At 42.8% G+C, this 27928-nt stretch overlaps 1 protein-coding gene across 2 annotated transcripts in view; it reads right to left on the bottom strand.

Annotated features, from left to right (window-relative positions):
• The window catches only part of LOC139542580 (plexin-A1-like), a 326765-nt gene that overhangs the window by 6576 nt on the left and 292261 nt on the right, over positions 1-27928 (bottom strand). Inside the window, exons 17-28 of one of the 2 annotated variants that reach the window (XM_071348188.1) lie at positions 20274-20367; positions 18410-18646; positions 17101-17244; positions 15529-15763; positions 13300-13457; positions 10840-11096; positions 8087-8153; positions 4244-4390; positions 3877-4036; positions 3669-3772; positions 3455-3551; positions 557-747 (exon numbers count right to left, since the gene is read on the bottom strand). In XM_071348188.1, coding sequence (XP_071204289.1) covers positions 557-747; positions 3455-3551; positions 3669-3772; positions 3877-4036; positions 4244-4390; positions 8087-8153; positions 10840-11096; positions 13300-13457; positions 15529-15763; positions 17101-17244; positions 18410-18646; positions 20274-20367 — 1891 coding nt within the window. The remainder of the gene's footprint in view (positions 1-556; positions 748-3454; positions 3552-3668; positions 3773-3876; positions 4037-4243; positions 4391-8086; positions 8154-10839; positions 11097-13299; positions 13458-15528; positions 15764-17100; positions 17245-18409; positions 18647-20273; positions 20368-27928) is intronic. The other variant, XM_071348189.1, reaches the window with a different exon arrangement.

The following is a 27928-nucleotide window of genomic DNA, read 5'->3' as shown; positions in this document are numbered from 1 at the left end:
GCTCTTCCAAGATCAAAGTGCTGAGACATGCTAGCTTACCAGACAGACCTATGTCAGCTATTTGAATTCCATTCGCTTCTCTGCATCATGCGCCACAAAACACTCAATCCCACAACAAATGACTTGTCTCCTGCTATTTTCCCTTCTCTTATCCCCGCTTTATATTTATCTATCTTTTTCTGACCACCCAATAGGCTTGTAAACAGCGTCTAATTTCCATGTTTTTTCTTTCCCTACAATTAGGAGCGAAACGATGAGCTCTGAGGCAGCTAGAGGAGAGGAGAGGCAGGCAGGCAGGCTGGCAGACCCGTTCACAGGGAATTGGCTGAGGGACCCCAGAAGAATACTGCAATGGAGGCTGAGCTGTTTACATTTTAGTCATTTAGCAGAGACAAGCACAACAAGGGACTACCGAAGAAGATAGTTCCCCTAGGAAAAACTCTTGACAAATGGAGCGCATTACAATGACTTACTCAACATTCAGATGTTAAAGTTGACCTACATCAACAGTACTTGTTATTTATGTAGGTGTGGTCTGGTGTCTATGTAATCTTACCTTGGTGGCGAGCAGACGGGTCAGATAGATCTCAGAGACCATCTTGCTGCCGCGGTCACCCTCGCGCTGGTCAGAGTGGTCGTGGTTCTTGACCAGGTGCCACAGCTTGGTACCACTCTCCAGGTCAGGGGTGATCATGGGGGTGCGGGAGCGCAGACTGTCTGGACTGCTGGCTGTCCGCAACATGCTCTCTGAACGGAGGCAAGAGAGAGATAGGAACATCAGGACAAAGACAAGGCCATCAGGAGAAAGGCAGGTTCATCCAGAACACACAATGCAGAGGTCTATATGGGCCAATGGAACAGGATGACCAGAACAGAACACCAGTCTGCCTCCCTGGTTTCATGGAGGCGCCCAGTGTCCGGTCTGGAGTGTGAAGACACAAGCTCGGCTGGTCGGCTACTGCGTAGCAATTTAGCGGTGCCAAAAGCTCTGGTCCTGCCTAGAAAGCTTACGTAAATTACAATCCCAATTCAGCAACATGACATGCTTCAAATTGAAATTCTTCCAGCTTCATGCACCGTCGGGAGTTTTCCATAGGAATACGTAGATGACGTCAGCGCTGTCACCATCTACTGGTTTTAATGTTGATGGTTCCATGTGCTATTGTGTTGTGCAAACTTCCAACTGTGACACACTTGTTTAATCACACATTTCAGGTCAAAGCGCTGTGCATAGTGTACAAACATAAAAGAGAAAACAAACATATTTAGTCTGGTGAAGAAATGGCTCTATGGGCTGTCTATATCTGGCCGTCATCCAGCCAGAACAAAGACTGTGCCAGCGTGAGGAGCAGAGTATCAGTCTGTCTGTCACAAGGTCACAACCCATAATCCACTGGGACCTGACCTCGGAGATGGAGAGAACATTTTAATGAGCAAGACAACAGATCCCTGTAGCCTCTCCTATTGTAAAAACTCCTTTTGTACGTCAGAGAGGTGGATGGATGGTGAGAAAAATGATTAGGCCTCAACTAAGGAGCGAGGAGAGATGGCTAACTCATTACGCTCAATTGGCAGACTATAACTAATTAGCAAAGTGGGAGAAGAAAAATGGCGTGCCTCGTCTTCATTGTGCCAGGGCCGAGAGAGGAGATAGGATAGAGAAACTGCTTTCTGTCTTATCTTCTTCAGCATGTTTTTACACCAGCCCTTCCATCTCCATCTCGTCCCTCTCTCCTCCCCACCCTCTCCCCCCCCCCTCCCCAACCCACCCTCTCCCCACCCCAAATGACCCATAATGTTAGAGTGGTGGATATAATAGAAACCCATACACAATACCAATATCCTCTCTTCCTGTGGTACTGTATGAGTCAGGCTGTACAGGCTCCATTGTGTGAGTTTGTCTCCCCCCACTCGTCTCCTCCCGGGGGCCGCCTGCCTCCATGCACTGCTTCATTATTAATGGTGTGAGTGTCAAACTTCATTACGGGAGACCAAAAAGATGCCTATCTGCCGTGTTCCTTATCAGCGAGCCTGCTGCAGTGGCAGCCAGCAAGGGAGGCAGGGACGCTGCCTGGAGAGGAGGTAGGGTGGCCAGAATGCAGGTGTATGGAGGGAGGGATGACAGGACGGAGGAAGAAAAAAAACTATAATTCTGCCTGAATGATAGAGTGACACTGGGGAATTCTGAGTGTCTGAGCGCAGGGAGATCACCCTGGCTTTCAGGGTGAGAGGATGAGGGAAGTGAAGCTCAGAGACTCAATGACACAGAGAGATGGTGCTGGAAACACTGCTAAACCAATGTGTGTCAGTGCTTCTTGGTTTGTTGTTTCTTATGGAGAATAAGAGCACTGACCTGAATATACCCAAGTAATCCTACAGAGATCTTGGCCTGTATTCACAAAGCATCTCAGAGTAGGAATACGTTTTGCCTTCTAAATCATAATGAATAACAGGGGGGACCTGATCCTGGATCAGCATTCAAGCTCTGAGACACTTTGTAAATATGGGCCCTGTAGTATTTAAACAGCGAACCAGAGACTAACTCCTGCTACACGTATTTCTAGTGGAGGTGTTAAAACCAGTGATGAAACTAAAGGAAAACGGAACCAGTGTGACTAAGATTGGTCTCCGTGCCAATGACCTTGTCAACCCCCAGTATCAGCTTGTTCACACCAGAACATTCTGTCCACTGTAGCCAATACTACTGTACTCCTACTTCTATTGGACATTCATCATGAGGCTGCTACTACTACTACTACTGCTACTGCTACTGCTACTACTACTGCTACTGCTACTGCTACTACTACTGCTACTGCAGCTGCTGCTGCTACAGCAACTGCTGCTACTGCTGCTGCTGCTGCTACTACTGCTACTGCTGCTGCTACTGCTACTGCTGCTACTACTACTGCTGCTGCTGCTGTTGCTACAACTGCTTGAGTGCCTGTAAATTTCATGACAATCATGTTCTTTGGCTTCTGGGGGAGAGTGGTGGATGTTTACCTCTGCTCTTACAACAGCCAGGGCTTGGCTATCCTCTCTGTGGACTAACAAACCAGCCTGGCTTTCACTGGCCTGTTAGCGTTGCTATCGTAACCCCTTAACACACAGACACACTTGAGGAGAGAGAGAAGGGAAAACAACAACAAAGGTGAAAGCCCTCAGGCTTTTGCCAGAGAGCTGGTTACACTGTTGTGGTGCACAGCTGAGGCTGTGTTCAGAGGTGTGTCTGTGTTAGCTATTGGTCTTCAGTCTCTGGCAGGAGGAGTGAGAGGTCTGATGTAATGCCTGTTATTTCCTCGATGGTGGAAATACCTCTGAAATGGTGTAGGCTCGATAGTGGTGGATTCACAGAGGCTGAATCATATCTAGCTTACTATCAAGAAAGTCATACAGAGGGCGAAAGACAGAGATTGAGAGAGAGATTGAGAGAGAAAGAAAGGAGAAAGAGACTCGCCATATCTGCTGAGAGACTTGGTGAAGGTAGAGGAGTTGGATATGTTGTAGGCAGAGTTCTGCTTTGGTACCAGAGCGATCACTGAGCCGTCCGTCACCTACAAGGATTGAAAAACAAAGGGCTGTCTTGTAAACATTGTCCTGTCAATCACTCCATGCACTGTCTGTTGCATAGATAAAACCGCACCCTGGCAACCCAAGCCCTCTGCTCTCACCTGATAGTGGGCCAGTGTGTTGAGGCGTTTCCAGTCGTTATCGATCTTGGTGGTGATATCCTCATCCTGAAGGATGATTCTGGCCATCCTGCCCTGACGCCACTCTGTGAAGAGAAGATGAGGATGAGAGCGGAGACAGGCAGGTGCACCCCCCCCCGACACACAGTAGACACAAACACACACGGTCACTAAACACTGGTGTTCTTACCCAGGTCCATGTCCCCAGCCTTGGGTCTCTGGGAGTAGGGGCTGCCCTTGTACACTGCATCCAGCAGCTTCTCCTTCACCTGGGTGATGGTGTCACAGTTCAGCCCCTTCACCGTCACCTCCGAGGCGTTCTCATTCTCCGGGTTCATACAGTGGAGAGTCTGCCAGGGGAGGGAGGGGAATTAGGTTCAGCTTAGTTAAATAAGTTGCCATTTGTAGGTATTTGAATCGCATTCTCAAGCACTAATTAGAGTCACTGAGGTAATGACAGATCCTACCGACCTTATACTGCCTTCTCAAAGGTAAATCACACATTTGATCAAATATCCTTATTGTCCTATAAAATATTTATATTTGACAGCACTCACCAGGGTCTTGTAGTCAATCTGCTGTCTGATGAGCTTGTCCTCACTGAGTGAGTAGCGCGCCTCTCCTGTGATGGAGTCTATAGGCCCCTTCTCCATCTGCTGCTTCATAGCACAGTACAGCATGAACAGAGGCTCCCCAGCACACTCCTGGAGAAAAAGAGAGAAAGAGAGAAAGAGAGACAGAGAGAGAGAGAAAGAGAGAAAGAGAGAAAGAGAGAGAGAGAGAGAGAGAGAGAGAGAGAGAGAGAGAGAGAGAGAGAGAGAGAGAGAGAGAGAGAGAGAGAGAGAGAGAGAGAGAGAGAGAGAGAGAGAGAGAGAGAGAGAGAGAGAGCTTTTGTAAGTGTAATGTTTACTTTTAATTTTTATTGTTGATTTCACTTTAGTTTATTATCTATTTCACTTGCTTTGGCAATGTAAACATACATTTCCCATACCAATAAAGCCCTTAAATTGAATTTAATTGAGAGAGAGAGCGAGAGAAAGAGAGAGAGAGAGAGATCTAAGTGGTTGATAGGCATAGCATTTATCTCTCCCACTTTAAAACACACTCAGAACTCCTTACCCTCTCACCCTCTCTCCACCATTTATCAGCAATCAAAAAGTTGATATCTTTCAAGCTGAAGGTGAGAAATACGCACATGCATAAGTATTCAGATTTCTCTATTAAGGTTTATATCAAATGCAAGTGATTTGCATTTATTTTAGCATTTTATGAAAGTAGAGACTCAGAATTTCAACATGGTTGGAGGAAACATGTGTCACGTTCCTGACCTGTTTTCTGTTGTTTTGTATGTGTGTGATGGTCAGGGCGTGAGTTTTGGGTGGGCATTCTATGTTGTGTGTTTCTATGTTGGTTTAGGGTTGCCTGGTATGGCTCTTAATTAGAGGCAGGTGTTTTGCGTTCCTCTAATTAAGAGTCATATTTAGGTAGGTTGTTTCACTGTGTTCGTTGTGGGTGGTTGTTACCTGTCTCTGTGTTTGTGTTCTGCACCAGATAGGTCTGTATCGGTTTTGCACGTTTGTTATTTTGTAAGTTGTTTGTAGTGTTCACTTGTTCTTATAATTAAACATGTTGAGCACTGGCTACGCTGCATTTTGGTCCTCTCCTTCACCCCAGGAAGAAAACCTTTACAACATGGACAAGTAATGCTGCTTTAAATGTTGATAAACTTGTTATCCCACTTAAGTAGGAGAAAATGCCCTTTGAAAGAATTTGATGAGATTTGTACACTTCCTAGAGAGATCTTCTTTGTTAACACCCATTCAGCATCATTCATACCCTCTTAAGCCTTAGCCCCACCCCACCCACACATGTAAACACATGAGTTAGCATGGTATTGTCCTCCAGAAAGTAGTCTCTACCTAAACCCAGCTAAATTCAGGGCAGCAATATTTGTGAGAGCTGTAGCAACACTTTTGCAGTTGTCCAAAAATATATTTTTCCAAATATCCGCAGTAGCAAAGATGATCTATATACTAACCAGGGAAGTATCTTGTCCGCAAAGAGTTTGGTTCTGAGTACCTCCCTGACGATTTCTAGAATGCAAACACATTCTAACCATTCTGATTGGTCCCAGAAACCGATGGGTTGGGCAAGAGCCAGAACACACCTGGGTAAAATTAATAATTGGCATTGGCTGATTGGTTAGAGACGATCCAATCGCTGATTACTTTGTTTTGCTACTTTGTTTTGTACAACACCCCTCAGCACCACAAACAACGATGGTGGCTCTCAGACTGAGTATGTAGCGGACATAAAACAGGGGAATAATTTAGTTTGAGTCGTCAAATTAAATGAAATCAAATCAAATTTTATTTGTCACATGCGCCGAATACAACAGGTGTAGACCTTACCGTGAAATGCTTACTTACAGGCCCTTAACCAACAATGCAGTTCAAGAAATAAGAGTTAAGAAAATATTGACTAAATAAACAAACAAACAAAAAATAACACAAAAAATGAACAATAACGAGGCTATATACAGAGGGTACCGGTACCAAGTCAATGTGTGGGGGTACAGGTTAGTCCGAGGTAATTTGTACATGTCGGTGGGGGTGAAGTGACTATGCATAGATAATAAACAGCGAGTGTGTAAAAACGAAGGGAGGGGGGGTGTCAATGTAAATAGTCTGGGTGTCCATTTGATTAATTGTTCATCAGTCTTATGGCTTGGGGGTAGAAGTTGTTAAGGAGCCTTTTGGTCCTAGACTTGGCTCTCCGGTACCACTTGCTGTGCGGTAGCAGAGAAAACAGTCTATGACTTGGGTGACTGGAGTCTTTGACAATTTTTGGGGCCTTCCTCTGACACGGCCTAGTATATAAGTCCTGGATGGCAGGAAGCTTGGCCCCAGTGATTTAATGGGCCGTACGCACTACCTTCTGTAGCACCTTACAGTCAGATGCCGAGCAGTTGCCATACCAGGCGGTGATGCAACCGGTCATGATGCTCTCGATGGTGCAGCTGTAGATCTTTTTGAGGATCTGGGGACCCATGCCAAATCTTTTCAGTCTCCTGAGGGAGAAAAGTTGTTGTTGTGCCCTCTTCACGACTGTCTTGGTGTGTTTGAACTATGATAGTTTGTTGGTGATATGGACACCAAGGAACTTGAAACTCTCGACCCGCTCCACTACAGCCCTGTCGATGTTAATGGAGGCCTGTTCGGCCCGCCTTTTCCTGTAGTCCACAATCAGCTCCTTTGTCTTGCTCACATTGAGGGAGAGGTTGTTGTCCTGGCACCACACTGCCAGTTCTCTGACCTCCTCCCTATAGGCTGTCTCATCGTTGTTGGTGATCAGACAAGGAGACTGAAGCTCCCCACTGGGCATAAACTGGTTGAATCAACATTGTTTCCACGTCATTTAAACAAAGAAAATCTATGTGATGACATTGAATCAACGTGGAAAACTGATTTGATTCTAAAAAAGTTATCAACGTAAGGGATTTTCACCTAAATTCAATGACATGTTGATTTCACATTGAATTCACATTAGTTACAACCAACCTCATTGTAAATCAAAACTAGACGTCGAACTGACGTCTGTTCCCGTGGGTAGTTAACTGTGAGAGAGTGGAGACAGGGGCTAGCTAACTGCTGACTGGGATAGAGGTGCTGACAGGGGCTAGCTAACTGCTAACTGGGATAGAGGTGGAGACAGGGGCTAGCTAACTGCTAACTGGGATAGAGGTGGAGACAGGGGCTAGCTAACTGCTAACTGGGATAGAGGTGGAGACAGGGGCTAGCTAACTGATAGAGGTGGAGCATGGAGACAAGAAGCTAGCTAAGTCTCCACCTCCAGTGTCCTCTCCTGATTCCTATGCAGCAGCCCAACTCTCCCTCTCTCTCCCTGCATATGCTGTTAACGTCTTGTTAGCATCTGTGCTAATTAACCAGACAGCTGCTAACGATAGGGAACACGCATACATCACTCCCTAGCCCTCGCTACGACACGGTTGTCTATGAAATTATCTTTATTTCCACCTCCCGGCTTCATTAGGGGGTAATTTTACAATCTTCCACAAGGGAGCGAGAGAGAGTGAGAAGAGAGTGAAGAGAGGACCAGTCGAACGCCACACCCCCAAAGCTCCTAATGACCGCAGGCAAGAACATGTCTGTCAAATAAATAATAACGTAACAAACTAATGAAATGAAGAGAAACGCCTCTAGTTGGAGCCTTAAACAGATTAAAATAGTAATAGTGTACTAACCCATAATGAGAAACAGGGAAGGGGGAAAACAAAACTAATTGTAATTGGTAGAAGAGAGAGAGTGGTGGAGATGCGGGGTTCCTGAAGAGTAGCTACTGTAGCTCATCTGGTCAGAGCGGTTTGATGGTGGACTTACCTTTAGGAACTTGTACAAGAGAAAGGTGAACCAGTTGGTCAGCATCTTCTCAGCAACAGACTCCGTTCTAACAGAGAAATGTAAGGCAAGAGGAGGATAAATAAGACATGATAGTTCAATAATCAACTAGAAGAAATTGCAGCTCTACCTAAAAACTAACTAGGAATAAATCGAGTTTTAGTTTTAGACTAATACTGATACTTTCATAAGGGGAAAAAGGTCTTAAAACAAATACTTTATTCTCAAAGCAAACAACCAATCTTCATTAAAAACAGACAATTACCATAATTGGGTAACTTCTCTCATTAATCATAAACCTGTTGCCTCTACGAACAAAGACCCCTGAAATGTCCCACAGATGAGGAGCAATTAAAATCCACTGTAATTTATTTATATTTATTTATCCTAATATCCAGAGAGGAAACCTAGGCAAACAGTTTGCTCCTTTACCGTTTCCCCTTTCTCCTCCCCCTGCAGCAGCTAGAAAAGCAAGTTTCTCTCCTTAATTATCTAGTTAATCTAAATTAAAAGGCGGCACAAGAAGGAGGGGTGATAGGAAGAAAACTTCTACAAAACACCCCTAAAGCTGCAATATGTAACTTTTTGGGCAACCTGACAAAATTCACATAGAAATATGAGTTATAGATCTGTCATTCTCATTGAAAGCAAGTCTAAGAAGCAGTAGATCTGTTCTGTGCGCTATTTCTATGCTTTACGTGCTTAAGTTTCGTTTTTGTGCCTTATACTTTCGGTTTTGTACACCAGCTTCAAACAGCTGAAAATACAATATTTTTGGTTATGAAAAAAAAAAAATCACAGTGGTTTAGATGGTACAGTGATTCTTTACACTATACAGTACTTGCTTGTTTGTCACATAAACTGAAATTTGGCGAACTATTAGAATTTTTGCAAACAGGGAATGGTGGTAGCGGTTTCAGCACAGTGCATCTTTAACTAACACTTTGATTTGGCCATTTCTTTGAGTTTAAGTCCTCCATCTTGGTTTGGCTATATACAGTGATGTAGTGGTAAAACAATTATTGGGAAAAAAGTAACGCTCCCTATACTTTAAATGCATTTTTCTGCAAAAGGTGGTTAACTGTTGTGCAAAAAAAGGTAGCTAAACTGTGTTTACTTGCGTTTACCCTCCACCAATGGCTATATTGTTTGAGAGAATACGGAAATAAAATATGTACTACTGTGTACAGTGCATTCGGAAAGTATTCAGACCCCTTGACTTTTTCCACATTTTGTTACGTTACAGCCTTATTCTAAAATGGATTTAATAGTTTTTTCCTTCATCAATCTACACACAATCCCCCACAATGACAAAGCAAAAACAGTTTGTTTTTTTACATTTTTGCAAAAGTATATATAAAAAAAAAAAAAATGAAATATTACATTATATAAATATTCATATTTTCAGGTCTCTCCATAGATGTTCGATCTGGTTCAAGTCCGGGCTCTGGCTGGGCCACTCAAGGACATTCAGAGACTTGTTCTGAAGCCACTCCTGCGTTGTCTTGGCTGTGTGCTTAAGGTTGTTGTGTTGTTGGAAGGTGAACCTTCTCCCCAGTCCGGGGTCCTGAGCGCTCCGGAGCAGGTTTTCATCAAGGATCTCTCTGTACTTTGCTCTGTTCATCTTTCCCTCAATCCTGACTAGTCTCCCAGTCACTGCCGCTGAAAAACATCCCCACAGCATGATGCTGCCACCACCATGTTTCACCTTAGGGATGGTGCCAGGTTTCCTCCAGACGTGACGCTTGGCATTCAGGCCAAAGAGTTCAATCTTGGTTTCAACAAAACAGAGAATCTTGAGTCCTATAGCTGCCTTTTGGCAGCTCCAAGCGGGCTGTCATGTGTTTTTTACTTAGGAGTGGCTTTCATCTGGCCACTCTACCATAAAGGCCTGATTGGTTGAGTGTTGCAGAGATGGTTGTCCTTCTGGAAGGTTATCCCATCTCCACAGAGGAACTGGAGCTCTGTCAGAGTGACCAAGGCTCTTCTCCCCCGATTGCTCAGTTTGGCCGGTAGGCCAGCTCTAGGAAGAGTCTTGGTGGTTCCAAACTTCTTCCATTTAAGAATGATGGAGGCCACTGTCTTCTTGGGGACCTTCAATGCTGCAGACATTTTTTGGTACCCTTCCCCAGATCAGTGCCTTGACACAATCCTTTCTCAGAATTTTACTGACAATTCCTTAGTCCTCATGACTTGGTTTTTGCTATGACATGCACTGTCAACTGTGGGACTTCATGTACACAAGTGTGTGCCTTTCCAAATAATGTCCAATCAATTGAATTTACCACAGGTGGACTCCAATCAAGTTGTAGAAACATCTCAAGGATGATCAATGGAAACAGGATGCATCTGAGCTCAATTTCGAGTCTCATAGCAAAGGGTCTGAATACTTATGTAAATTATTAAAGGTATTTCTGTTTTTTATTTTTAATACATTTGCAAACAATTCTAAAAACCTGTTTTCACTTTGTCATTATGGGGTATTATGTGTAGATTGATGAGGAAAACAATTAATTTAATACATTTTAGAATAAGGCTGTAAAGTAAGAAAATGTGGAAAAAGTCAAGGGGTCTGAATACCTTCCCGAATGCACTGTATGTAAGAGTAGTATGATTTATTAAACAGTAGTACGCAAGTCAGTATGTTAAGAAACGTGTGTTACAACAAATGTGTGAGTGAGTGTGTCAGCGGACGACTGTGTGAGTGGGTGATTGTGTGAATGTGTCCATCTCACCGGCGCAGCAGCAGCTTGGGGTGGTTCTTGCTCTCCAGGTTCTTGTCAATGAGGTCAGATAGAAGCTGTTTGAGAACCCCTGTGGCGTACTCCATCTCCCCCTGAAGCGCTGTCATGATGAGCGACGCCACGTTGCCACGGTCACGCATGGAGAAGGAGCGCTGAGCCTCCAGGGTGCGGATGAACGTCAACAGGAAGTGCTTCTTGGTGAGGAGCTGGCCAAACAGGGTCAAGGCCTTCTCCTGGTTGGCCTGGACCTATCAGGAAACAACATCCACATGTGTTGTAAATGTAATGTAAATATGTGGAGTACCCCACATAAAAACATACTACAGTACACTATGGATAAAATACTATAGTATTTACAGTTGACTATAGTATAAATACTGTAGTAAAAAACAACTGTAGTATATACTATATATATATTGTAGTCTTTTTGCAAACTGTAGTATACTGTATTATTTACTTTATTGGTTTTGCGGACAATACTGTTGTATTTAGTGTAGTATTTTTTTTTCTTTGACATAGAAGTGTGGGATTTCTCCTTTAGTAAACCTACTGGGCAAAATTCTTAAAGAGCACATTTTTCATAACCTGTAGGTAGGTACTTTAGGACTGAGGTCTGAATGGATAGTTCAGAGCTTTTGATCTTTTCTATAACCTGTAGCGAAGACAATATATCGTCTCTACTTGGGCATATAGGTTTCTCACTTATTGGTGGCACACATTGGGATTATGGGGGAAGGGAATGGGCAGGGTATATGCAAATTAAATACTGTAGTATATACTATAGTAATTACTGTAGTGTTTTTGCATAAAGTTGTGTTTTTGTTATATTACTGTAGTATTTACTGTAGTGTTTTTGTGGACTGTAGTATTTACTATAGTATTCTACAGTATACTACAATTTACTAAATTTTCTAGTAAGTACTGTAGTATTCTATAGTAAACTGTAGTATTTTTATGTGGGGTAGGGGTAATGTAAATGGTATAATGTAAATACATGGAGTAAGACTAATGTAAATAACACAACAATAAATGATGTAAGCATTATTTAGAGCTTGGCTATGTACTGTATACAAGACATGACATCTTGGCCTATGAGGCCATTGTTAGATTCACATTCATGACCTTAGCTGCTTTTAAAGCCTGCAGTGCATTTTCAAGTTTCAAGTTTTATTGTCACAAGCACAAGTACAATGCATTCTATCTTAGGAGATGTTTCTTCAAATGTCTTATGATCAATTTGCCCTACGTCGTCAGCTGAGCACAGGAGAAAACAGAACGGGAGGAGGAGGAAGGGGGGATGCACTGGGGCGTAGAAAGGAGAGGGCCTGTGCAGTGCTGTGCGTCCGAGGGTGGCTGGGTGACAGAAGTCTGTTCCACAGGCTGGCATCTGTCACTTCTCATCAGCAATGCTACGGCCCCCTCTAGACCTAACCCACAATCCTTCACTCTAACTCTCTCACATAGACAAGGCAGTGCTACTGCTCAGAAAAACAAGTCTGTTAAAAAGGGAGACAAACATCTAGTATATTCTGCAAGGCTTACGGCATAATGTCATGCCTAAACAACACCCAGTACGTGTTAATAAAAGGAAAATAAAATCAAAGTACTGTCTCTGTCTTTATGAAAAAACACTTCCTCCTCCATTAGCCAATTGCCTGGCTCCATCCCCACACCCGCCTGCCTCCCATGATCCTCGACTGACCTCATAACTCTGAAACACATCTAGTCCTGTAGCCAATCGAGGACCGCCGTACCGTACACCATGCACTCTGACTTCACAGAATCTCTCCTCCTTCCACTACACGGCCTAATAAAGTGCCTCAATTTTCCTCCGTGGAGCTAAATGAAATTCTGGGGCCTCTGGGGGAGCAGGCTGGGTACTGTAGGTTGCTTTGGGGAGAGCAGCTACACAGAGCAATAAGGGATTGAGCCGTGTGTATGGACACTTGATTACGCCTGGGACTCGAGGGGAAATTCAGTGGGAAAGAAATCCGGACATAACAATAAAGATGTAATCCCTCCCCTTTAGAAGAGCCTGTGGTTGACAGGGCGGGGAGGTAGAGAGTCTCTACACTGTATTCTGACAGCCATTTGCATATATTTCATGCTGAACCAGGTGGGATCTAGTAGCATATTTGAAATATATATGGAACGTCATTGATACATGAAGCGAGAGAAGCTCCTATGTGATGCGGCTACTGTATATGAAATGATTATAGCCATATCATATGACCATTTCATCGGTTTAATGATTGGCTGTATGAAATGATATCATGTTACATACATCCTGTCCTCTGTACCTTCCCGAGCTGTAACACGGGATTTTGGTGAGACGAAGGTTTCCTCTAACATTCAGAGTGTGGGATATTAGATATAGATATAGATACAGATTAGTATAGACAGTGGTATAGATATTCTATTCTACATGCTGCGGTGGCAGTGGTGGTGTACCTCCTTGACCCGTACCTCCATCTCCTTGAGCACGGGGTGGTCCTCGATGCCAGGGAAGAGGACCCTCATGGCGTAGGTCCTGTATTCCAGGAAGGGAATGCCCGCTCCGTCCAGCTCCTGGGTCAACTCATGGATGTCTGTCTGCAACTCTGCAAAGGCTGGGGATCACACAGACAGAGAATTAACTTACTAAAATGTAGACACTTAAACACAGGGATGCACAGCCAGTTGCACTGGGTAAGAATGGACATCGAAGGGGATTCTGGAAGTACAGTATCTTCATTACACTCAAAGTGTGTGTATTCCAATGTTACAACTGTGTGTTGCACAGTATTATCAATGTCAACTGCAAACATATACCACCACACCAATACTGCACTGATTGGTTTAGAGAAAAAGACACATGGAAAGGGCAAGTAAATAGAATGTTGATTTCATTCTTCTGTTGTGTTTTGAATTGAATCCATACTACTTGGAAATACAAGAGAAGTGCTAAAGGAAAGAAAATAAACTGTTACAAAAAAGAGGAGAGACAATGGAAAGAGAAAAAGATGAAACAAAGTTCATCGGAAAGAAAGTCAATTAATTGGATGAGTGGATAATTAATAAAGGAGCAATGCATTTCATGCATCATTTCCTCCAGCTGTTATTGGCCTGCGTCGTCCGCTGGGATGATTATAGTAGACTGCCAAGCTCCCCCTTCTGTACGGGCTTCACCATTTCTACGTACAGTTTAGCAGCCACTCAAACATTATACAGACTGCACGATTCCTACAGGTTAATTAAGGCTTTATTATCATGCATATATGGGCCTTTCAGTATGGGTCCAATTATTCATAGAGATAAAATAACTATCAAAGTTATAATGTGAATAATAAAACATTCTTTTGACAGGGAATGTGTCTGGCTGAGTCTTGACTTTCCAACAATTGGCAAAATAAAAGCAACCATTACATCCAGCAAAGTAAACTACACAGCAGATCGTCTCCCCGTCAACAGTTGCAGCAGCATCTAATATGTTGTTAATGGGCCATTAGCCGTGTGACTGTTAGTTTTGTCTGTCTGTTTGTTTGATATTACACTGCTCTCTGATGGCCCTTAGAGCACGGCTCATTGAGCTCCACCTCTCCTATCATCCTCCCCTCCCCTGCTGACTGACACTTAGTGGGACACGCCCACCTCCCCGCAGCCAAGCCCGCCCCCCCCGTCTGCTGCCCCGCCCATCCCGCCCAGACGGGTAGCATAGCCCGTCTGGGCCTCCAGCAGGAGGGGCGGGGCAGGGGGCGGGGACACAGCAACGCTCTACTTCCTGGTGGCACTCAGTGTTTTTACCTCACATCGTTGCCCAAACTTCTCATGTCTGTTGTGTGCTGCTGCTGTTTTTGTTGTAAATAAATCACGGCATGTGCATTGTATTGAGCATGTGTGGCAAGAATGCTAATTCTATCAGGTATACACGTGGAGTAACAGTAGCTTTAACTCAATCACTCTCCGATGTTCCCTGTACTGGTCGATCTGACCCCACACAGTCCCCGTCTCTCTTCCCCTGCCAGAGTTCTCTTCCTCATCTCTGTATCCATCAGTGTTTGGCGGCAGGCTGTGGGCTGAGACTGACAAGGCTATGACCCTCCGGATGGCCAGCCACAGATAAGGACCAATTAGTCTCCGTCCATCTCTCAGTGGGCAGCATAGACGCACCTCAAAACGGCAAAGCGACAACACCAACTTGGCTGTCCACACAACACACAGACACACTCACACGTTCAGAGGATACTGCGACCACACCACCAGAGAGCAAGCAGCCCTCTCGCATCAGCCACACCAACCTGTTACCATGACGACTGGACAGAGTGCAGCTACAGCACAGCCACATATCCACACAGAAAGAGAATAAGAGAGTGATTATGAATGAGGGAGAGTGAGGGGGAAAGAGAAAGAGAGAGAGAGAGAGAAAAAAGAGAGAGAGAGAAAAGAGAGAGAGAGAGAGAGAGAGAGAGAGAGAGAGAGAGAGAGAGAGAGAGAGAGAGAGAGAGAGAGAGAGAGAGAGAGAGAGAGAGAGAGAGAGAGAGAGGGAAAAAGAGAGAGAGAGAGAGAGAGAGAGAGAGAGAGAGAGAGAGAGAGAGAGAGAGAGAGAGAGAGAGAGAGAGAGAGAGAGAGAGAGAGAGAGAGAGAGAGAGAGAGAGAGAGAGGTGAAAGAGAGACTGACAAGGAGTGTGTGACTGTCTGTACCCTCTTTACACTCCAGGGCCACTCTGGACTCCAGGTTGTCCATCTGCAGCTGCAGGCGTTTCAGGGTGCGGTCAGCATCACGGGACTTCCTCTTGTAGGCGATGAGCACAGCGATGATGACCAATAGCAGCAGACCACCACCTCCGCCGATACCGATGATAGCAGGCAGGGTCAGCAGGCTGTCTGAGTAGATCTGGAGAGTACCAGGGGAGTACTCGAACCCACCCACCCGGATCTGATCACACACACAGACAGAGAAACACGTCACAGAGTGCAATCAAACAAAGCAATCAGTACAGTGAAAGAGACTTCCCCTCAGGAACCAGTGTCATTAATAGAAGTGAAACACTGTGGGTTCTAACAAACCACATTTACATAAACGCAGCAGGTCTGACAGAACCCATCACTGGAATATCTCAAATCAAAGTATTCAGTGGGGGGTTGATAACTATTTCGATGAGCAATGATTACTGCACTTTAAAGTATCAAGTTAACACAAAGTCAAAGAATGTTAAACACCTGTAAAATTGGGTTGTTTCGGGTTCAGGTGCTAAAAGTTCGTCCTGTTGACGACAGTTTCTAAACATCATGTATTTTCTATTGTATTGACAGGGAAGGGACTGATGAGAACAGAAAAACCTGAAGGCCATAAAAGGTTTCTTAGAAAACTTGCAGGAGGCACAGCCGCCAACACACAGCTGTGCATCTGAGGAGGCAAACAAGACAACACACACACCAGACTCTGCACACATACAGAGACATAGCCTTGTGCGTCGGGCCGGACGCCTACTGGGGGCCCTGTATGTAGGTCACTTTACACAGGGTATAGAACACACAGCTGTGTCCTTCTCCCCAGCACACCCCACAGCGCACACAACACACCCCACAGCGCACACAACACACACACGCGCGTGCGCACACACACACACACACACACACACACACACACACACACACACACACACACACACACACACACACACACACACACACACACACACACACACACACACACACACACACACACACACACACACACAGCCCAGCCCAGCCCAGCCCAGCACAGAGCGGATGGAAACAGACAGTTCTATTTTTAAAGTGCCATTGTCAAGAGTAATGAATTACTATACCGACCCATGAAAATGGTATTTCTCCAATATTCAACATGACATTTAGTTGCAAAGCAAAAAGAATCCAGCTCCAAGCCTACTGGTAGTTTGGAGAGCCATCATATTGAATTACATGGATGTGTTGTCACTACTTTCAATGTCTTTCCAGACCAGTAAATGTCACACAGATAGTGTGACTAGAGAGGATAGTAGAGATATGTTTGGAGGGGACTGTGTGTGTATTTGAGGATATATAGAAAGTAGTACTTGGGGAAACCAAAAAAATACTAAGTGCAATGAAATTAGCTGTAGTATTTTACTGAAGAAAATGTACAGAGGCAATTCCATCTTGAGTATATATAAAGGTTAGATAAAACAAAGTAAAGTCAAGGGACACAGTGTGAACTCAGTCCAGGTGAGTCGTGTGCCATGTGAAATGAAATGGTATAGATTAAGTGCTCACTGTGACTTTGTGCTGTCCAGTGAGGTTGGGCCATTCACACAGCAGCTGAGTCTCAGACAGGGTCAGAACACAGGGGGTCTCCCCGATGAACACCGTGTAGTTCAGCCTGGAGTTACCAGGCGCTGCAGGGATTAGGTTACGACCCTGGAAGGAAACACACAAAAACAGTGTCAAATGTTTCATCTTTTTTATCTGACCCAATCCTTTCAACCAAGGCCAAGCACAGAGTTAACCACACAAAGCCGTGCACTGGTAGCAAGGCAAGATATGTTCTATAATGTGACAGACTTTGGCGAGGCTCGTATGGAGCCACCGCCGATGTTGGAGGTCGCACAATTTCAATCTGACAAAAGCTTTGGAAAACATATATCTTTTTTCCAAGCATCTCTCTTTGCCTACGTGTCAGAGCGAGGCCATGAGCTCTGTAGCCTTCAACTCTAGAGAGAGAGCAGCAACAACAGAAGGGTGGCAGAGAAGAGCAGGTGGGGGGAGAGAGAGAGAGAGCTGTTGTGCCACCCACTGCTCTAGCAGCATGAGAGAGGTGAAGACTCAGTCTTCCAATCCCTCTCTCCACAGGGCTCCTCCCAGGCAGGTCACGCCGTGGAACACTTCAGGCATGCATTCTATTCACGATCATTTCACCCTGCATCAGCCATGCACCCAACACCCCACCCCGCGCACCAGATGAAAAATTAACTGCATGGCGAATGCGATGCACATCTCGTAAAATACCCTTGATTATTTCAGCAAATTACATTTTCTTATTCTCATCACTGTGCTAATGTGAAGGTTAGTTTTAACAAACCAGGCGGGGGATTCTCTCTGCAATCAGAAAAGGTTTAGTTAATACATTTCATTTTCAATGATGGTTCTTATGTTGTTTTTTTTATATTGGCTCAGAGGATAATTGGATGCACAACCGTCCCAATGTTGACGTTTAGAGCTGGAGCTGAGGGATACATGAAACATTGTATAATCTAAATCATTTTGACGTTTAGAGCTGGAGCTGAGGGATACATGAAACATTGTATAATCTAAATCGAAAAATCTGGCCGGTTACATTTGATGTAATCCAAAAACGTAAAAATATATTTTATGTAATAGTATACACTGTATTTTAATAGGGATTAACAAATACAAATACATGAATGGTTTATAAGATAGACAGGTGAAAGATAATTCCCTCGTAGACACTTGAAAATATACATTTCAGTTTCTGTGACTCGTTGAAATGACTGAGCCTCTCTGGTCCTCAGTGTTCACCCCCCACTCCCACCACTCTGCCCTGCTGGCACGCAGGCTCTCTTACCTTGAGGATGAGAGGGGAGGTGGGTTTGAGCTCCAGGACCCCGGTGGGGCTGAGGGGTTCGAACACGGGGTCGGGGTAGTAGCTGAACGTCTCGTTGACCACCACCAGAGCGTGGACGTTGTCCATGTAGAAGCCGATCTCATCCGGCCCACTGCCTGTGTCTGAGAAGCCCCTCTCGGAGTCGGTAACCGACGGGGCTAGGCACACCATCACTGAGTTATTAAACACTGTGCAGTTCTGAGCGGGACAGGAGAAAGAAAATAGTAAATAAAAGAGATTAGAAAAGTTTGAGATGACAAATTGTATGTTCCCTTACAACGGTGGTTCCCACCCCTTTTCACTCGGGCTCCCCTTGCTTCATTTGGGAACGCATTTTGCCATGTCTTATGTGTGTTCGTGAGACATCTGAGTGACGCAAACATTCCAACAAAATCTATGGGCTAAAAATGCTAGTTAAAAAACGTTAGCTGACATGGGCTAGTTGATCTGGACATTTCTGACAAGTTATTAATAGCTCTCTAAGCTATGCAATGACTGACATGACAAGAGGAGCTGATGATGCACTACCCAACTTCAAAATTGCACCTTGTGCATTCTACTATTACAACTTTTCAAGAGTAAATTGAGACCCAGACTGAGTTCCTTAAAAAAATGTTTTATAATAATAATACCCTAGTCTGAATTTAAATGACTTTAACCAGGTATAACTTTTTTGAAATTATAATGAATTTATATATTTTAATAATTTAATCTCTGGAAATGTTTTCTTTAATCCCAGTATTTTCATTATAGAGATATTAGCAGTGCTATTTTGGTGGATTTTGTGGTCTCAAACCAGTGAATTTATTAACATTCTTCATCAGGAATATGGGCAAAATGTAATTACTGACAATGAAAGAGGTGGGAATGTTGTTCCCTTGTAATATAATTGCTACATTTACTATCAATATAGCATTACAAATTGTTTTCCAGATTATATATTGGCGATTCTTTCTCACAATGTGAATATTGGGTCGCGACTGAGACAACCTGGTCAAATTTGGGTCCCGAGGCAAAACCAGTTCAGAACCACAGCCCTAGAGGAGCCATGTTACATTTACATTTAAGTCATTTAGCAGACGCTCTTATCCAGAGCGACCAACCCATTCAAATATTGGTTTACACCTGCTGCTGCACCGTGCTTCTACACCTGCATTACTAGCTGTTTGGGGTTTTAGGCTGGGTTTCTGTACAGCACTTCGAGATATTAGCTGATGTACGAAGGGCTATATAAAATAAAATTGAAAATTGATTGGTTTATATGTATCTCATTACAGTTTCTCTAACTCCCAGCTAAACATTCTCAGAAAATATTACTGCTTTGCTGTGTTGGCTTTTATGTCTCCAGGTATTGCTAGTAGATTCAGAACTGTAACAATCACTTCACCTACGCTGTATGCTTCTCTACATGGACCACTTAACATGTTCACCAACACTGAGCACAAGGACCTCAGCAGCATTGTGTCTAGAGCAGAAGCTAGTTTGAACGGAGCACAAGGGACGGGCCATTAGAACAAGGTCATTAAGCAGAAGTTGATTCTCTTCCAGTAGAACTGAAGGAAAGGTTAATGGAGCCCCATGGTGCAAGGTGAGGGGGTGAGGGGCGACTTGCCAACACCGCTTTGTCATCCTGGGACATTTTAAAGGTTAAACGGCCTGGGGGAGTGTTGGATGTTTTGTTTCAAGGAGCAGGGTAGAAACAGGAGACAAAATTGGCAGAACAACCGGCAGACAGTCTGATGGCCACCCATGGAAGAAACACCAGGCGACGAGATGTGTGTGAGTGAGGTGTTTGTGAAGGGGTCTGGGCTAGGTCCATACTCACATGGAAGGATTCGGCGGAGCCGTACTTGGCTCTGATCTTAGGCTCTCTGATGGTGGCCAGGTTAGTTCCACTGACGGTCAACAGGGTTCCACCACTGACAAAAGAAAAAAATTACTTTGTTAACAAATATGTAAATATGAGGATGCATAGAAAAGTATTAGACAATCAACACACAGTAGATTGAAGTATATTCATTTGCTAGCTGTTGGTAAGTCGTGAATAAAACCCCCGGAATATAAAATGTGTTGTAGGTGTACTTTAGGTCCTAGGAGACAGTCACAAATGGAGTTTACAGTCCCAGTGTCTGGAAAGCCAGTGCATAACAACACCCACTATGTCTGGCAAGTATAGCGTGTATCCATCCCTCCTGCCTTCCTTTATCTAGCCTCGTGAATGCTGTGTTCTTTGCAGTCGACTTTCTTCATCCTGCATGCATGGACAGGCAGCTCCTGGCTGAGGCTGGGCATGAGACTGGGGCTGAGGCTGCCTCTTTAAAGCAGGCGTTCTCCACAGATTGTTATTTGTGTAGAGCCTATACCTCCAGCCCGGCTCTTTATGTGAAAAAGCCCTCTTACCTCAGATACACGCTTCAGGGAATAACCAACAGAGAATATACTCTCTCTCTTCACCCACCAGTGCAGGCCCAGACCCAGTTCCAGCCTCAGCCACTATCTACAGTGCATTTGGAAACTATTCAGACCTCTTTACATTTTCCACATTTTGTTACATACAGCCTTATTCTAAAATGTATTAAATAAAACAAATTCCTCATCAATCTGCACATATTACCCCATAATGACAAAGCGAAAACAGGTTTTTAGAATTGTTTGCAAATTTATTACAAATAAAAAACAGAAATACCTTATTTACATATTTATTCAGACCCTTTGCTATGAGACTCGAAATTGAGCTCAGGTGCATCCTGTTTCAATTGATCATCCTTGAGATGTTTCTACAACTTGATTGGAGTCCACTTGTGGTAAATTCAATTGATTGGACATTATTTGGAATGGCACATACCTGTCTATATAAGGTCCCAAAGTTGACAGTGCATGTCAGAGCAAAAACCAAGCCATGAGGTCAAAGGAATTGTCTGGTGAGCTCCGAAACAGGATTGGGCCGAGGCACAGATCTGGGGAAGGGTACCAAAAAATGTCTCCAGCATTGAATGTCCCCAAGACCACAGTGGCATTCATCATTCTTAAATGGGAGAAGTTAGGAACCACCAAGACTCTTCCTGGAGCTGGCCTCCCGGCCAAACTGAGCAATCAGAGGAGAAGGGCCTTGGTCAAGAACCCGACAAAATGTGGAAAAAGTCAAGGGGTTTGAATATTTTCTGAATAAACTGTCTGTTCTAAGTTTGCTATTTCTATGCTTCCCGTTCTTATGTTTTGTTTTTGTATCTTTTACTTTTGGTTTTGTACACCATCTTCAAACAGCTGAAAACACAATATTTTTGGTTATTGAAAATATATTTCAGAGTGGTACAATGGATGGTACAATGGTTCTCTACATTATATATTGCTTGTTTTGTCACATAAACTGAAATTAGGCACACTATTAGAATTTTAGCAACCAGGTAATGGCAGAGCGATTTTTGCATATTGCACCTTTCAAATAAACAAAAATGTACTACAGTAACTGTTGGCATTTAATTTTCCCACAAAACTGCAATACGTACCAAACTGCGGGTTTGGTGAACCGTTACACCCCTACTGGTTTGGTGAACCGTTACACCCCTACTGGTTTGGTGCTGGAGATAATGAATAAATAGCCATTTAAGCAGCAACATGGCTCCACGGGCTTTGACAAAGTAGCTTATACTGCTTTCACAAAGGATTTAAGGTATTTTGCCTGTAAAAATAATAGGGCAATGTTTATATGACCCCCTTACAAACAGGCCCATTTTGACCACATTCTTGCCTGCATACACCTTTCATACCTCCCGTGCACATGCCAGCATGCTGGTGACGGGTGGGAGTGGTGAGCAGATGTGGGTGGGCATCTATTTTAATAAACCCATTGAATATACACCATCAAAAACACATCTATTATTCATTTGTTTAGAAAGGTCCTAAGAAACATTAGAAGACTAATAACATAACAACAATAGAATGACATATTTTGAGTTTATTTATGTTACGTCCAAATGAATAGTTCATTATTTAGTTCATTCAACAGACAAGACACACCTGCCCTGATCACAGTCAACACACACATATTTCGCAGTAATAATATAATGGAATATAACAGAATAAAATACAACTAATATTTTTTCCTACACAGCTTGAGTCACGGGAACGTGTGGATCCGCTGTCATATAAAAAAGTTATATTTGAAACAGAACCCATGCATTTTTTTAACCACATTTCATCTCTTTCCTACCGGCCCTCCACTTTGTTAGGGAGCAGGGCGTAGGGTCTTACATTGAGAGTATCTACATCATGATACCAATAGAAAAGAATAGCAATCCTATTTTCAAAAGCATGTCAGTCTCATGTTCATATTTCACAACCTCTGCAGGCTTTTGGTGTTGCCTTTACACGTCTGATGGAACTAATAGGTCTGCACTTGATCTGGGCTACATCATTGCATGATAAATGGTTCTGATCAGTGATAGACGAGCTGTACCACGTCCACTTATTTGCTCAGCCAAAAATAGGGCTTTGGCGGTCATGACATTTTGTCAGCTGGTTATTGTCATGCAAAAGAATCTCACAGTAATTGACCGTTAATTAACATAAACACGTTTAGCATCTCCAGGTCTCCACACGTACAAGCCGCTGATGCGTCTTTGGAACATCTACATTTAAAAAAGTCTAATAAATCAATTGAATATACACCATCACAATAAATCCATTATTGTTTTAGGCAGGTCTAAAGAAACATTCTGATATGAAGAAAATGTATTTCAGAAGAACAGAATATGAGTTGGTCTACTGTATGTTATGTGGCTATGCTCCATGTCATAGGCTTGTTCCTTTAGCAGACCAGATATGCTATCAGTCCCAAACCATTATTTTATATTAGGTTATTTGATTTTATAGTAAGAAGAATATAATTGACAATATTTTTCCCATTCTGGAGTTAGTCTGCAGATTCATTTATTTTTGCCCGACCTACAGACAGTGATATCAGTCCGCTAATACAGGACTAGTAGAGGCTCAGTGCACTACTTTCGTAAAAAAATTATAACAATAATACAAATATTTATATACTGTATATATATATTTACATACAGTACCAGTCAAAAGTTTGGACAACCTTACTCATTCAAGGGTTTTTATTTATTTTTCCTATTTTCTACATTGTAGAATAATAGTGAAGACATCAAAACTATGAAATAACACATATGGAATCATGTAGTAACCAAAAAAAGTGTTAAACAAATGAAGTAGTCACACTTTGCCTGGATGACAGCTTTGCACCCTCTTGGCACTCACTCAACTAGCTTCATGAGGTAGTCACCTGGAAAGCATTTCAATTAATAGGTGTGCCTTGTTAAAAGTCAATTTGTGGAATTTCTTTCCTTCTTAACTTCTCTAGGATAGGGGGCAGCATTTTCACGTTTGAATGAAAAGCATACCCAAATTCAACTGCCAGCTACTCATACCCAGAAGATAAGATATGCATATAATGAGTAGATGTGGATAGAAAACACTCTGAAGTGTCTAAAACTGTTTGAATCATGTCTGTGAGTATAACAGAACTTATTTAGCAGGTGAAACCCCGAGGGCAAACGATTCAGATTTTTTTTTTTTTTTTGAGGTCACTCTCTTTTTAATGGGTATTCATTGGGAATCCAGATTTCTAATTGACCTTCTTGCAGTTCCTACCACTTCCACTGGATGTCAACAGTCTTTAGAAATTGGTTGAGGTTTTTTCCTTTGTGTAATGAAGAAGTACGGCCATCTTGAACGAGGGTCACTTGAAGTGTACTGTTTGTTAGAGGCGCGTGACCAGAAAGCTAGCTACAGTTTGTTTTAATCCTGTATTGAACACAGATCATCCCGTCTTCAATTTTATCGATTATTTACGTAAAAAAATACCTAAAGTTGTATTACAAAAGTAGTTTGAAATGTTTTGGCAAAGTTTACAGGTAAACTTTGAGATATTTTGTAGTCACGTTGCACAAGTTGGAACCGGTGTTTTTCTGGATCAAACACGCCAAATAAATGGACATTTTGGATACATATCGACGGAATTAACCGAACAAAAGGACCATTTGTGATGTTTATGGGACATATTGGAGTGCCAACGACAGAAGCTCGTCAAAGGTAAGGCATGAATTATATTTTATTTCTGCGTTTTGTGTCGCGCCTGCAGGGTTGAAATATGCTTCTCTCTCTTTGTTTACTCTGTTGCTATCCTCAGATAATAGCATCGTTTGCTTTCGCAGAAAAGCCTATTTGAATTCTGAAATGTTGGCTGGATTCACAACAAGTGTAGCTTTAATTTGGTATCTTTCATGTGTGATTTAATGAAAGTTAGATTTTTATAGTAATTTATTTGAATTTGGCGCTCTGCATTTTCTCTGGCTTTTGGCCAAGTGAGACAGTAGCGTCCCGCCTAAACTCAGATTTTTGGATATAAATATGAACTTTACCGAACAAAACATACATGTATTGTGTAACATGAAGTCCTGTGAGAGTCATCTGATGAAGATCATCAAAGGTTAGTGATTAATTTTATCTCTATTTCTGCTTTTTGTTACTCCTCTCTTTGGCTGGAAAAATGGCTGTGTTTTTCTGTGACTTGGCTCTGACCTAACATAATCGTTTGGTGTGCTTTCGTCGTAAAGCCTATTTGAATTCTGACATGTTGGCTGGATTCACAACAAGTGTAGCTTTAATTTGGTATCTTTCATGTGTGATTTCATGAAAGTTTGATTTTTATAGTCATTTATTTGAATTTGGTGCTCTGCATTTTTACTGGCTTTTGGCCAAGTGGGACGTTAGCGTCCCACATATCCCAGAGAAGTTAATGCGTTTAAGGTAGGGGTGGTATACAGAAGATAGCCTAATTTGGTGAAAGACCAAGTCCATATTATGGCAAGAATAGCTCAAATAAGCAAAGAGAAATGACAGTCCATCATTACTTTAAGACATGAAGGTCAGTCAATCTGAAAAATTTCAATAACTTCGAATTGCTGCAAAGAAACCACTACTAAAGGACACCAATAAGAAGAAGAGACTTGCTTGGGCCAAGAAAACACAAGCAATAGACATTAGACCGGTGGAAATCTGGGTGAGTGAAGTAAAAGTGAAGAGTGAAGTAAAAGCAGCCAACAAGTGCTCAGCATATGTGGGAACTCCTTCAAGACTGTTGGAAAAGCATTCCAGGTGAGTGTGCAAAGCTGTCGTCAAGGCAAAGGGTGACTACTTCATTTGTTTAACACTTTTTTTTGGTTACTACATGATTCCATATGTATTATTTCATAGTTGTGATGTCTTCACTATTATTCTACAATGTAGAAAATAGTAAAAGATAATGAAAAACCCTGAGAAACCCTGAGTAGGTGTGTCCAAACATTTGACTGGTACTGTATTATTATATACAGTGGGGCAAAAAAGTATTTAGTCAGCCACCAATTGTGCAAGTTCTCCCACTTAAAAAGATGAGAGAGGCCTGTAATTTTCACCATAGGTACACTTCAACTATGACAGACAAAATGAGAAAAAAAAATCCAGAAAATCACATTGTAGGATTTTTAATGAATTTATTTGCAAATTATGGTGGAAAATAAGTATTTGGTCAATAACAAAAGTTTCTCAATACTTTGTTATATACCCTTTGTTGGCAATGACAGAGGTCAAACGTTTTCTGTAAGTCTTCACAAGGTTTTCACATACTGTTGCTGGTATTTTGGCCCATTCCTCCATGCAGATCTCCTCTAGAGCAGTGATGTTTTGGGGCTGTTGCTGGGCAACACGGACTTTCAACTCCCTCCAAAGATTTTCTATGGTGTTCAGATCTGGAGACTGGCTAGGCCACTCCAGGACCTTGAAATGCTTCTTACGAAGCCACTCCTTCGTTGCCCGGGCAGTGTGTTTGGGATCATTGTCATGCTGAAAGACCCAGCCACGTTTCATCTTCAATGCCCTTGCTGATGGTAGGCTTTGTTACTTTAGTCCCAGCTCTCTGCAGGTCATTCACTAGGTCCCCCCGTGTGGTTCTGGGAATTTTGCTCACCGTTCTTGTGATAATTTTGACCCCACGGGGTGAGATCTTGCGTGGAGCCCCAGATCGAGGGAGATTATCAGTGGTCTTGTATGTCTTCCATTTCCTAATAATTGCTCCCACAGTTGATTTCTTCAAACCAAGCTGCTTACCTATTGCAGATTCAGTCTTCCCAGCCTGGTGCAGGTCTACAATTTTGTTTCTGGTGTCCTTTGACAGCTCTTTGGTCTTGGCCATAGTGAAGTTTGGAGTGTGACTGTTTGAGGTTGTGGACAGGTGTCTTTTATACTGATAACAAGTTCAAACAGATGCCATTAATACAGGTAACGAGTGGAGGACAGAGGAGCCTCTTAAAGAAGAAGTTACAGGTCTGTGAGAGCCAGAAATCTTGCTTGTTTGTAGGTGACCAAATACTTATTTTCCACCATAATTTGCAAATAAATTCAGAAAAAATCCTACAATGTGATTTTCTGGATTTTTTTCTGTCTGTCATAGTTGAAGTGTACCTATGATGAAAATTACAGGCCTCTCTCATCTTTTTAAGTGGGAGAACTTGCACAATTGGTGGCTGACTAAATACTTTTTTGCCCCACTGTATCACCAGGTGATATTTCGCCCAAACTCCGTATGCCATGGGCTCTCCAACTATATTCCTAAGCCCTAGGCAGAACTTTATCGAAATTACTACTAGGTCGTTAGGCGGAAAAAATAAATTGGGCTTTGATACCGGCAATACCTTTCAGATATAAGGAAAAGGCTGAAAAAAGATAGTGGAAAAACGTCTTAGTATGAAAAGGATTACTGCTTTTCCTCTCCTTCTCTTTCATTATCTCTTAATTACTCCTTTGCTTCTCTTCTACTTTGTTCCTCGTATTCTCTCCCTTTTCTGTATATGATAAAGCAATTTAGCAGCCACTTATTCAATCAATAAGCTATTTAAAAGTATTTTTCTACAGCAGAAAACCGAGAAAGTTGCAAATACGATAATAAGCCAATCTAATTCACCAATCTCAGTATACAACTCCCTATTCAAAACATTGTAATGCAGTGAATATGCAATGCCGTTAACATAGACATGAAAGTAGAAGTTAATGCACTGATGAACAAAAATATGTTGTTCACACATCTCCAAGCCCCCGGTGTATTCTACGCTGGAGTGTGTGAATAAGGCATTTCGGCCTACAGTATAGCGATCACATCGATGAGCTGAGAGAATTTTGGCTATGAGAGATCCAGGAATCTCAGTCATTTTGTCGCTTGTTTTTCATTTGTTTATGCATGTGTTCCCGTCTGTTTCTCTGTGCCAGACGGAGCCCAGATCTGTGGCGAATCACTGGAGACTATTGAGGAACAGTCAGTCAGTCAGCCCATCCACCCATCCAGGCTCTGTAGCTGGGCAGGCCACCCCTGGGTGGGCTCAGTGGAGCAGAGCAGAACCCCCCCCACTGTCACCCCCCAACCCACAAACAGAATTC

This window comes from Salvelinus alpinus, chromosome 17, assembly GCF_045679555.1.
Source record: "Salvelinus alpinus chromosome 17, SLU_Salpinus.1, whole genome shotgun sequence".
NCBI classification, from domain to species: domain Eukaryota; kingdom Metazoa; phylum Chordata; class Actinopteri; order Salmoniformes; family Salmonidae; genus Salvelinus; species Salvelinus alpinus.
The sequence above is the reverse complement of the archived record's forward strand: the minus strand, read 5'-3'. Positions and strand labels throughout refer to the sequence as shown.